Genomic DNA, 13,550 nt, shown 5'->3' with positions numbered 1-13,550 from the left:
TGGAAGAAGATCAAAATTAGTTCTAATAATTGTAATGTCTCTGTCAGGACATTTGTCACTGGATTATAAACATGTTTTAGAATGTATTACCTGAAAGTGAAAGAAAATGAAAAAAATAAAGACAGCTCCCCTTTGGTTCTTATGAGAGCTTGAATTGAATTTTACAGTTTATACATGTCTGCTGCGGCTAAACGTTACTTACTATAGCAGTGTCTCTCTAGCCTTTATTATACACATCACATTAGCTACGCTAACAACATCCGCTTCTGTTGAGACGTTCTCAAAGTAAAATAATTACATATTAATCAGAAAACCATGATACGGTTTGTTCGTAGTGTATTGCGTGAGGGTGTAGTCTATTTTAACACGTATTAGTGGAATTGTGGGGTTACTCAGAGAAAAGTAGCCTTTAAGGGTTTGATATGAGCTAACACGAACAGAGCCGTTAGCATCGGCGCACCGTTGCCCCATGGATGTATTATATTATCGCGTTGCCCTAACAACCGAAAGGAAGCCAAACACACGGTCCTGTTAGCTCTCCGGCTAACGCGGCTAAAGACCTGACACGTCATACCAAGCTCTGTCTAAATGTGCGTCTGCTGATCCGGTTGTTTGTCTCCGATAACTGCGGGATGATGGCAGAGGACGCACGGCGGGGAGAGGAGGAGGACCGCGGCCCTGGAGCTGTGCATCAGGTGTTTGTGCTGATGGAGAACCTGCTGGAGAAGCTCAAGGTGCTGCGCTACGAGGAGCTGCTGGCGCGGCACAACATGAAGCCCCTGTCCCGGTAAGAAGCTACATGGCTAATAATGTACTCTATTAGCTACACAACTGCAACAGCATGTAACTCTCTGGAAGTGAAACATCACCTGCATGAGTCCATGGAATTTGACATTTAAATCTATACATTAGAACATTCTCCATGGAAACAAGCAGGAGTATGAGTCAGGTTTGTGGAGATGCAAGCACGCTCACTGTCAGGATGCATGTTTCTACGTTTTTCAGTGCTATCAAAACTTAGTAATATCAAATCGGGTACACTTAAGGAAAAAACTTACATGAAAACAGAGGAAAAATCCAAAGGCGGTACTCCTGTATATAATGGACAGTGAATGTCTATGGGGAACAGAGGATGAGGTGCAGGAGAAGGCATCATCGTGGACAAGCCCCTACATGGGATGTACCACCGGAACATAACTGAAGAATCAAGTGGCTGATATCAAGAAATCCTACCAATGGCTAGAGCGGGCCGGACTGAAGGACAGCACAGAGGCCCTGATCATGGCTGCACAGGAACCAGAGCAAGAGAGGCCCAGATCTACCACACCAGACAAGACCCAAGGTGTAGGCTGTATATAAACCATTTCGACCTATAGCGCTGTATTTTTTCACTTTTCTTTGAATTTATTCATTGTTTTCAATAGCCAATAAATCAATATTTTAGACTTTGACTAATCACCCTTCATAAATACATGTCTTTCAGAAAGTAGTGGTACTTGAGTGACGTCTGACTCTTCTCCTGTTCTATTGCAGACATTACTTTGTCTCCAGTCCCTACCTGGTGGCTAACCCTGGAGAGCAGTTCTTTATGTTTTCCGTGCTGGCGGCCTGGCTCCTGAACGCAGCAGGGCGGAGCTTCACCGAGCCGCAGGAGTTTGACGAGCCCAATGCCACCGTGTCCAACATCCTGGCAGAGCTGCGATCATTCGTACGTGAAGCACACACACCTCACGCTCTCCATCATCAGTGTCCAGAGCCGTACAGAACGATTAGGATTCTGAGTCACGATGCTAAATGTGTCACAACTAGTACCACTAGGACTAGACTAAAACCAATGTCATACCGTCTTAACTTAAACTACACTTTCATCTCTACTTTAAATCAATAAAATATATGAGAAATCCAAAGGGTGTCCTGTGGTGTGACATTAAAATGAAATAGACAGTTGGGTGACAAAAACAGAAGGAGCTCATCTGTCATTTCGGGTCCAGGAAAAGCTCTGGGTTTCAGGGTTTAAGTTGCAGGTCAAAAGAAATGATTATATTCACATTTTTGTAAAAAAAATTAAAAAATCTGAAAAACTTTGCCGGTTTGATGTCTTGCGGTGTTCAATTGTTGCAGAACTGATTTGTTTTTTAAGAAAGAAAAATGGTGTTACACCCTCAAACATCAAGTACTCAACATGACGATGGACAAAAGAGGGTTTCTCCTGCAGAAAACGTACATATTTAATGCCCCTGCTATGCATTTGAAAGTATGACATCTAGTTGTAGTTAGAAGATTGTGAATGTAGCATAAAGGAAAACAATATAACAGAAATAAACTATATTTACTACCCAACTCTCAATTTTTCCCAAACCATCAAGGATATAATTTTATGTAAATCAATCAGAAATTGAAGTTTTTCCTTACAGAGGTAAATAAGTATATTTTAAGAACATCGTCATTATTAGGAAAAGGCCAATATTGATTTTTAGTTTTTGAGCTGATACTGATATCGGATATTTGGCTTGATATTAGCCAATACAATATACAGAATCCTTAAAAATATTACCGGAATGCATTTCATTTGGCATATAAAACGATTTATGGTAGGATTGTGTAAAATACATTGCCACATTTTTAGCCCAATTGCTCTTCTATTTCAGACAAATCTGAGGCACTGAGGACAAACTGTACTATAGTACCGCCCCTCCAAAAATTGATATGGGACGATCCCGGTGAAAGTTGGTAAATATTGGCCGATACGATACTGGATCTGATACCCAGAGTCATTATAAGTAAAGACTTTTATGTTTGATTACCGACGCCAAAAAGGGTCTCCTAAATCCCAACAAGAACATTGTCTCACAGTATTGGACCTAGAGCGGAGAGCACTTGTGACGTTTTGAGTTTGACTTGATTAGAGCTGGGTTTCGATTCAAATTTCAAGAGTCGATTCGATTCCGATTTTTACGTTTCAAAATCGATTTTTTTCGATTTCTCAGATTCCATCCGATTCGCTCCGATTTCGATCTGATTTCCGATTCCATCCGATTTCGATCTGATTTCCGATTCCATCCGATTTCGATTCGATCCGGGGGTTAATGTTATTAAAAATGAAAAATGGATTTGAACCGTTTCCTTCACTTTGACTGTGTAGAGAAGCAACATATTAAAACTAGTATTATATCAATATTAAACAGCAAATCTTACAAGTATTGGTAGTTACTGATGGAAGACTGATTAAAAGGTTAAGGGTCAATCTACCTTCAAGAAAGATAATCCAGGAGTCCTGAATTATCTTTCTTGAAGGTAGATTGAAGTTCACTGAGGGAAATGTAGAAAATAATTTTAATTAAAAAAATAATAATAATACTAATAAAATAATTTAAAAAATCGATCTTTGGACGTACGAATCGATAATCGGTCATTAATATGCGTATTGATTAAAAATCGGAAAATCGATTATTTCAACCCATGATTATGTCTGTGTGTTTGTGCTCACAGGGGGTGAAGGTGGACTTTCCTCCTTCCAAGCTCAAGTCTGGCTCCGGAGAGTATGTCTGCTACGTGCTCGACCGATTGGCTGAGCAGGCGCTGAAGAGGCGGGGCTTCTCTTTCAAGCGGTGCGTTCACGGACAGGACAGAGGGCAGGTGACCGGTGCACTGGCCTTCGGCAGCTTCATGTGTCTGCTTTGTGTGTTCAGGCCCAATTACCCGACCGAGAGCACCGAGGAGGAGGAGCAGCTGGAGGACGACGCAGAGCTGACCCTGAGCCGAGCAGAGGACGAGCTGCTGGTGCCGGAACTCACACACATGCACTTCATTACACTTATTGGACTCCATTTCATCTCACCTGTTGGTATTTGGCTCCCGGAACGCTTTTGAGTGAGATGATTGGATAAGAGAAAACGCAGACTCCACCAAACGATGACTTGATCTTGTGATGATTACTTGTATGTTGAGCATGCATTTGTAGCAAAACAAAGCTAGGAAAGCACGTTAGCATCAGCTATTTCCTGTTTATCGACATACATCACATGTCAGGACCCAAAATATGATATTTCCAGTTTCCTCTAGCTTTAGCCACATCTCATAACTACACAAACCTGCAAGTATTAAATGTTTTTTGGGGAATTTCATAAAAATTCATAAAAAAATAACATTAGTTATGTTTGGATGATGTCGGTAGTTTACGTATACCCAGAGCTCTAAAGTGAACCGGTCAAAATGTGGCTATAATGACTCTGTAGAACTATACAACATTCCATGATCTACTATTGAACATTTCTGTCGTTGAGGCCCTGTGCATCTGTGGTTTTGGCAGTTTTTCAAAAATGCTCTTTATGTCTTCAGGAGGAGGAAGAAGAGGAGGAGGAGGAGGAGGATGTGATGGACCTGGATGCTCTGAAACTGCGTTCCACTCACTCGGTAAGAGCAGCAGATATGGGGAAAGCCTTCTTTTGTTTTGTTTATTAAGGCAAAACCAGGCAGCAGGGGGTGTGGCCACGGGAAGATGTTCTCACGATGCTTCTGTGTGTGCGGCAGGAGCAGGAGTCTCGTCTGAAGCCCGACGAAATCCTGGAGTCCACGGTTGATGCGGTGGAGTGGAGCCTGGAGGTGGAGCGGGTCCTTCCTCAGCTCAGAGTCACCATCCGCACGGACAACAAGGTCTGCTCCCACAGCGCATATTCAGTGGTAGCTCTGGAGACCAATTTGCTTAAGGTTTACGGTTTCCACTGCTCACAGTAAAAAGCATAAGCCCTCAATCTCAACAGTCAACAGTAAGTCTTATGAATTAAACATACATCTAAATCCCTTTTAGATGTTTACCAAAGTATTCCTTTGGTAAACTGTGGTAGTGGATTTGCAGGAGTGAAATTGTAGGAAGGATGAATAGGTCTGGAAAAGGTAAAAACTCTCAATTCAATAGGAAACATTTTTTTCGTCTTTTAAGACGTTTCCTGGCACAATATTTATATTTTAAGCACGTCTAATTCATATCGAGTCACAGCTTCAGTAATGGAGGTTGATGACCTGGCGTTACCTCAGGACATGGATTGTTCTGTAGATACAAGTCTGATCGCTCATTTGTCCAGTAGTGTCCCATTGTATTTAAGATTCAGTTCTTGTCATCTGAACACTGTTGTGAGAGAGGGGAGGACATGCAGTAAATGGTCGAAGTCGGGATTCGAATGCGCGACACTACGGCCGGCTGCACTTGGAGCATGGCATATGTGTGTCTATGTCAGGCTGGAACACCTATTGAACTAAAATGCAGTTAGGATAAATATATTTTTAATTTACCTAAAACATTTAAAAATGTCATCACAGAATAGCACATTTTTTAGGTTTATAATTTCACTTCCTGTTTGTAATTGATGACATCGCACTAGCAAATTACCTTACTGTTTAGAGTAAAAAAGTTCTTTGTTTGTGTAAATTATAAATACATTTGACTGGAACGAGTATCCCTAGTGTGATGTCACTTCCTGTCACTTTCTACAGATTTTTAAACATTTACTCCATAAATAGCTTTGTATTTATTTATACTGGTATAAATAAATTTAGGGTGCACGGTGGCAAAGGCGGTTAGCGCTCCTTAGCCTCCCAAGAAGGAGATCATGGGTTCGATTCCTGGACCAGACCAACATCACATGATCTCTCTGGGTGGAGTCTGCATGTTTTCCCCGTGTTACCGTGGGTTTTCTCCGGGTTCTCCGGCTCCTCCCATCGTCCAAAGACATGCATGTGTTAGGCAAAATTGGTGACTCTAAATTGGCCCTAGTGAGTGAATGTGAGATGCAATGTCTATGTCTCTGTGTTGACCCTGCGACGAGTTGGCCACTGTCAGTGTACCCCGCCTAAGGCCCGCGACCCCGAAAGGGAACAAGCGGTAGAAGATGGATGGATGGATGGTAGGTATAAATAAACCAAATAAAGTCAAAATTTGAAAATCTTAAAAAACGGTCACTTTAACCACTCGAGCACTATTGAGAACTCTGAGTAGGCCCTGGCCACCGGGCGGAGCCTCCTGATAATAGCTGTTTACAGTTCCAGATACAAAGACGAGTAGTTTTAAAGGCGGTATGGACGATTTTTCGGCGATTTGAGAACGTGCGGACTGATACAACACACACGTGCTTTTGTTTATTAGCGCAACGGAGCGCATTGCATCGCTCGTCTCCCGTAGATTTCTGTCCACTTCTGCGTCAGCTCGAACTGTCTTTCTCCGTCTTCATTTTGCCCCGTACACTGAGGGAACTATATTATGATAGATCCATGCGCTTAGGCACGCGGAAACGTGGGGACGAGCCTGACGCGGCTGCAGGTGAGCGGTAGGTGCGTTTTATGATTGATACGTGGCAGGACAAATGATTTATCCACGCCACGAGGAAATATGATAAAAAAAAATTTGCTGAAAAAAATCGTCCATACCACCTTTAAGCGTAGACTGTTCTGTAAATGTCCATATGCAGCAGGCAGGGCTAACATCGTGGTAGCATTTAGCCTGTTGCTAAAATTAGCATTCTTGGATACTTGTATAAATTTGGATCGTTAGATTTATTCTTTTCCATGTCTTTGCATCTGTATTTTTGCACAAGTTAAGTCCTAAAGTCTGTGTCTGATCTTGTAGTTGTGGAACAGAGCTGTGTGAGACAGAGCAGCTCTTCTACGTTAAAATGAATAGATTTTTTCCCCCACAGATAAGATGAGATAAGATATTCCTTTATTGTCCCACATGGGGATATTTCATTGATGCAACGCAGGTAGATACAGAGGTAGATACAGAAGAAAAGAACAGATCACTTATAGGAAGTTTGAAAAACACTCTCAGTAGAAGATCTCCTATAAACAAAAACTCCCACAGACAAAACCTCCCATTTCCCAACAAGGGATGGAGGGGAAAAATAATAAAGATAAAAATAAATAAACACATAAATACCATTGCATGTGATCACGACATGAATATGTGTCACAACGGCACATAGATTGCACATGAATTTCACAGTAATTGCTCATGAATCACAACAGTAATTGCACATATGACGGAATTGCACATGGTTAGGTCAGCACTGCGAGTGTTCAGGACTAACAGTGTTTGTTATAAAGTCTGACAACAGCAGGAAGGAAAGACTTGCGAAACCTTTCTTTCACACAGCGAGGGTGGATCAGTCTCTCACTGAAGCTGCTCTCCAGAGTGGACAGAGTGTCCTACAGGGGGTGAGACTCATGGTCAAGCATAGATGTGAATCTAGCCAGGACCCTTCTGTCCCCCACCTCCTGCACCGAGTCCAGAGCGCAGCCCAGGACGGAGCTGGACTTCTTGATGACTTTGTCCAGCTTCTTCCTCTCCCTCTCTGTGATGCTGCTGCTCCAGCAGGCCACACCGTACAGGAGGGCTGATGCCACCACAGAGTCGTAGAAGGTCTTCAGGAGTGGCCCTGTCACTCCAAAAGACCTGAGTCTCCTCAGGAGGTAGAGCCGACTCTGGCTCTTCCTGTACAGTGCGTCTGTGTTATGAGTCCAGTCCAGTTTGTGGTTCAGATGAACACCCAGGTATTTGTATGAGTCCACTGTATAATAATATATACAGATGCTGACTGTATATATTATTTTTCAAAAGTTTAGACTCATCAATCTTCAGAAACGATAGTTTCAGGTAAAATAAAGATGGAACTCAAGGAGTGAAGAAATTCTGATGTAACGGCTGCTCCTAAACACAAGTGCAAGCAGGGCTTTATATATATATATTACATTACACACAGGGGAGTAGCTCGCCTAGGGCACCAAAAGTAATAAGAAAAGTCACTTGTTTACATGCACATGTACATCAGAGTGTGCTAAACAACCAAAATCAAATCATCTTTGCCCCCAAACCTGAGACCACTCTTGACCCAGTCTACAGCAGATCAAAGAACCAGTTAGATGTGAGCGAGGGCTGACAGACGTTCAGGGATGTCAAGTCATTTAGCATTGGCGGTAAAACCTTATAGTTATTATTGGGGAAAAAAAATCATACTTATAAACACACTTTTGGAAAACATGGATGAGTTATATTTCATTTACGTTGAGCATTATATTTACTGCCTAGTCTGCTTTTAGTGTGATGGGACTGTTACATGCAGCATTAATACGACATAAGGATTTCTCCACATGTTATTGGGATGTTTGAGATTCCAATAATTGTAAAAATCTGTTTACATTGGACGAGGCCTTTTTTCCAGTTTTCCTGGCTTTTATGTAAGTGTAGTGACTGTTCATAGAGTTCATGGTGAGCAGGATTCACCATGATTCCTATGGAGAACTCTCCCACATACAAGTGTGACACTTTGGAGAGAAATAATATTTTGACCATTTAACACAACCAAAAGAGAGAATGGAGATTGGAATATAGAGCTGTACAAAGGGCAGGTTAGTCATGTTTGTCCTCATAAGGGTTGCTGGTGTTTTACGGTAGTCTAATATTTGTTAATTGGGGTAATTTCTGGCATTAACATTGGCGAATTTGAAGAGTAGAGAGAAGTATTTCATTATTTTAAAATATAGGCTGGCATTGCTGAGCAAAATTGGTCACCTACCTGCTCCAAAACATCATGTCAGCCGTGAGAATACTGAGCCAAAACCACTTCAGTTGTTTTTTATTTCTTTCTTTTTCCGTCTGTGGCGTAGTGACACACTGACACACATTCACGAACCAGGGCCACAGACTCTGTTTAATGCTGACGTGCAGTACGACTCCAAGTTGGGCTGCTTGCACTGTGTTCATGTGTGTTCATGTGTGTTCATGTGTGTTCATGTGTGTTCATGTGTGTTCATGTATGTGTGTGTGTTCATGTGTGTTCATGTATGTTTGTGTGTTCATGTGTGTGTGTGTGTATGCGCAGGACTGGAGGATACACGTGGACCAAATGCACCAGCATAGGGAGGGCATCAACTCCTCACTGGGAGATGCCAAGGTGAGTGTGCGAGTGTGTGCGTGAGTGTGCCAGTGTGCGAGTATGTGTGTGCGTGTGTGCGATTGTGCGAGTATATGTGTGCAAGCGTGTGCGTGTGCGTGTGCGCATGCGCGTTTGTGTGTGTGTGAGAGTGAGAGTCCACCTCTTCTTTCTGTCCAGATTCAGATGTGTGGCTTTTCTTTGGTGTGTTGTGCAGAGTCACCTGGACAAACTGCAGGAAGACATTAGTAAAACTCTGGAGAAGGTCAGCAGCAGAGAGAAGTACATCAACAACCAGCTGGAGGGGCTCATCCAGCAGTATCGCAGCGCACAGGCCAAACACCGAGAGGTCAGTGAACACAACACAGAACTAAAGCATAACTGACTTTGGAAAGAGGAGTGAGACAGGCCTGTGCTTGGTCGCCTTGTACTTGGAACCATTGGCCCAATATATTAGACAATCTGAAACAATTGAAACCAGAAATGTCCATACCTAATGTGATGTATTTCCTGTCTGATTATTGGTCCAATGTCTTGATACAATTTGAATGTATTTGTTCATTTTGTTTCTTTCTGGCGACCCAAAAGACTTACCCATTTAAATGGCAAACAGAATTCCTTAAATATTTAGGTGTAGTCCTCCATAAAGAACTATCTACAATCTTGGAGAAAGGATATTCCCCTCTTTTCTCCACTATAAAGACAAACTTTGAAAAATGGACTCTGATACCATATAGTCTAAATCAGTGGTGTTAGGGCAGTTTCCTGTAAACAATGATCAAGTAAAGAGTAACCAGGCAATAATTTGAAGCAGAAACAGAGTCTCTCGGTTTCTCTCAAAAGGTGGAAGTTTATTCACGTGCACAGTGTCTCCCTAAGACAAGGTCGTTCTGTCCCTACCTAACTTTACAATTTACAAAGTACACCTTTTATAGGTGGTAACAAACATAACATAATCACTACCCAAATCAGCTCAAAAAGAGATAGACCAGACTATAACGTCTGTGACGGTTCCAGCCATCTCTTCAGAGGCTTAATCAAAGACCATTTCCACACCGAATCCGGTCCTGACGCATTAATTGATGATAAAGAGGTGCCGGACAGTAGATATTCAGTATAATCAGGACCTCATATTCTTATCCCATCTGCACACAGGAGAACAACACAGATATTAATTCCGTGACATGTCATGGCCTAAAACAACATTAGAATGACATGACATGACCCATTTTCTGCCATTACAATACCACTCTTTTGATTATCTTAAACCCCTTTTTAATATCATATCATCAATCAATTACCAATCAGAGAAAATAGTAATTAATAATTAATAACACAACAAAAAATGAATAATAACAATAATTAGATAAATTACCAAAAAAAAGATTAATAAAAATGACCAATTTAATGATTAAAAATAATAATTAATAAAATTGAACCCTTGAAATGAGTAATAAAATAATAATAAAAATATTAATAATAATAATAGTAAAAAATAGATAAAATTATTAATAAAAAATAATAAAAATGATTATTAATATTTTTTATTATTATTTTTTATTAAAGTTAACCCCAGCTCCCCCGTCCCGAGACCCCCTCCACCGGCCAGGAAAAAACTACCAAACCTCTTTGGGATAAAATTTGAAAACCTGAGTAGGAGAAAACTACAAAACCACTTTGGGATAAAAGTAGAAACCTGGAGGAAATCCACTGTGAATGGGGCTCAGGACGGACAGGCTGATGCTGACTTCTGGAAAAAAAAATGCTCAATTAATTTCATCAAAATAAAGATTTCAGTCCATCTCTTGTCTTAATTTAAGTCATTACAATTTCCCTTTGAATCAGTGATTTCAAAAACAGTTTAAAAGAAATTAATAAAACTGTTAAAGTTTTATTTGCCTCCGCTCTTGTTTATGCCGTTACTGGCTTACGGTCTCATTCCCTTGATGGTTGAATCATCATCTGAATCACTAATGTAGCCTGTGTCTTGCTTAGACGCGTCTCTATCTGGCCCTGGAACCTGAACAGACACATATTGAGCAGAAACCATTTTACCAATCACTTTGAACAAACATGGGAGAACACAAGACAACAAAATCAAGATTACCCCTACAATAATGCCAAAATTTATGAGCACGTCACGCCAGGAAGTAAGAGCCCATCCTAACACAGAAAAAGGGTGAGTGGCAGTGACAGTTTCAGATTCCATGAGATTACGGAGTTTGGTCAAGTTTGCGAGTCCCTGTTGGATCGCACCCCCATCCTCATCATTAGCAGATATGTAGGTACAGCAGCTCCCTTTTAGTAAAGTGCACCCGCGTCTAGTTTTACATTTTTAGGAGGTCTGATGTGAATCTGAGGTCGGAACTTAATCTTGCGTGGAAGAAGAGGAATCACCGCTCTCCACGCAGACCAAACTATCCTACTCAGAAGTTTAACATTATCTCTAGAAATTAGAGTGTCAGGTAACATGTTGGATAAATTAGGCACAGGGAGAGGGAGCACGTGTGGAGAGTTGGTTGACATGGGCATGTGTGTACATACATAACAATCTCTCCGCTTGTGACTGTCGGCTACATATTTAGCATATCGATACCAATAGTTTAGTGTATAGACGGTGGAATGGTTATAAGTGTCTGTGAGAGACTCGATCTTGGATGTGTCGTCATAGTGCAGTGTACGAGTGTTACGGTCTCCTCTGTTTTCTCTGTGGGGCCACATCCAGCTAGGCAGAGTGATAAACCATATTATTCCCAACGCCAGAACTATTGACAGACCCAGTGCATAAATCATTATTCTATAGTTCAGCAACCTGATGTTGAGCTCGACCTTTCTGTCGGTCAGATACCATTTAGAGCTCTGACGCTCTGGGGGACTCCTCCCCCCAGGAGGAGCCGGGTGAGCCTCAGGAATCATGAAGACAATGAAGACAGTATTTGTGTAGATATTACCAGACGACCCTGACTTTCTCGAACTTGAGATCGTTGCAATTCAAAGGTCCCACGACGTCCTCAGTGGTTGCCCCTTGTATCCGACCCACGAGTGGACCGACACCCGCGTTGCCGTTGATCTCCGCAGGTGTGCTGAAGATGGCTCAGCAGTGAGATGCGTGAACCCAGGTGCCCCGTTCTGCGACTTTCACTGCGGTGTGAGTGATGAGGAGGACCTGGACCGGGCCAATCCACCTTTTGGAACACCACCTTTTCCTCCTCGGCTCTCGGATCAAGATCCAGTCACCTGGTTTGAAGTTGTGGAGGACAGCTTCTGCTGCCTTTGGGAGAGCGGCTTTCACCTGTGCAAAAATTGAGGACAACAGGTCATCCAATTCTTTACAGTAAGCTAGCATTGAGTCGTCGCACAGGGAGGAATCGGGCAGATCTCGTGGCGGAGGTGGGTCGAGGCCTATGTTAGGTGGGCGAGCAAACAAGATTTCAAATGGACTCATGTTACATCTTTCCTGTACCCGCATTCTCATGTACATCAACGCCAGTGGCAGTGCCTTAACCCAGGAGAGTCCAGTTTGCTCACATATTTTGGTCAGTTTTGTTTTGAGTGTTCCGTTACATCTCTCCGCGAGACCACAAGATTCCGGATGATAAGAAGTATGTTTTCGGAGATCGATGCCCAGAAATTGACCCACCTCCTCTATCACTTTTGCTGCCATTGTCACTTGAAATTTTTTCAGGAACGCCCCAGCGTGGCACAATCTCTGTAATCAGAGCTTTAACCACTGCGTTGCTGGAGGCATGTTTACAAGGAAACGCCTCGACATAACGTGACCAGATGTCAACAAACACTAAACAGAATTTCTTGCCTTCTGATGGATTAAGCTCAATGAAATCCATTTGCAAATGCCCAAAAGGTCTTTCTGGCGGTGGGTGTGCCGCCTGTGGAATTTGTCTTGCTCTACCTGGATTATTGTTTAAACAGATAGCACAAGATTGACAAAATTTTTGGGCATAAAAGGTAAAACCTTTCGTGAACCAATTCTGTCCCACAGCCGTCACCATCCCCCCTTTTGACGCATGGTCCCGTCCATGTGAGATCAGCGCCATCTGCCTGAAAAAATGTTTAGGTAAACAGGTTTTTTTGTTAGGCCCAACCCAAATGCCATCAGACTTCTCAGCCCCCGCCTTCTTCCACACAGAGATTTCCTCTGACGTGCAGAATTCCTGCATGGCTGATAAGGACTCTGGAAGAGAAGTGTTATTGGACACAAAACCCCAAACTACGGCCCGTAGTTTATACGTTTATTTAAATATATATATATATATATATATATATATATATATACACACACACATATATATATATATATATATATATATATATATATACATATATATATATATATATATACATATATATATATATATATATATATATGTATATATATATATATATATATATATATATATATATACATATATATATACATATATATATATATATATATATATATATATATATATATACATATATATATACATATATATATATATATATATATATATATATATATATATATATATATATATATATATATATATATATATATATATACATATATATATACATATATATATATATATATATATATATATATATATATATATATATATATATATA

General features: G+C 41.2%; 1 protein-coding gene across 5 annotated transcripts in view; it reads left to right on the top strand.

Moving 5' to 3' along the window:
• The first annotated feature begins 477 nt into the window (after window positions 1-477).
• The window catches only part of ift57 (intraflagellar transport 57 homolog (Chlamydomonas)), a 15,607-nt gene continuing 2,534 nt past the window's right edge, over window positions 478-13,550 (top strand). The window contains exons 1-8 of one of the 5 annotated variants that reach the window (XM_072441900.1): window positions 478-787; window positions 1,534-1,708; window positions 3,490-3,608; window positions 3,690-3,780; window positions 4,342-4,413; window positions 4,537-4,653; window positions 8,871-8,942; window positions 9,139-9,270. In XM_072441900.1, coding sequence (XP_072298001.1) covers window positions 633-787; window positions 1,534-1,708; window positions 3,490-3,608; window positions 3,690-3,780; window positions 4,342-4,413; window positions 4,537-4,653; window positions 8,871-8,942; window positions 9,139-9,270 — 933 coding nt within the window. In that variant the 5' untranslated portion in view covers window positions 478-632. Of the gene's footprint in view, window positions 788-1,533; window positions 1,709-3,489; window positions 3,609-3,689; window positions 3,781-4,341; window positions 4,414-4,530; window positions 4,654-8,870; window positions 8,943-9,138; window positions 9,271-13,550 lie in introns of all 5 variants that reach the window. The other 4 variants (XM_072441901.1, XM_072441897.1, XM_072441899.1 and 1 more) reach the window with 4 other exon arrangements.

Source organism: Eucyclogobius newberryi, unplaced genomic scaffold, assembly GCF_026437365.1.
Source record: "Eucyclogobius newberryi isolate DKJ021-1_F unplaced genomic scaffold, fEucNew1.0.hap1 SCAF_12, whole genome shotgun sequence".
NCBI lineage: Eukaryota > Metazoa > Chordata > Actinopteri > Gobiiformes > Gobiidae > Eucyclogobius > Eucyclogobius newberryi.
Note: the sequence above shows the minus strand (reverse complement) of the source record. Positions and strands in the feature narration are given on the sequence as shown.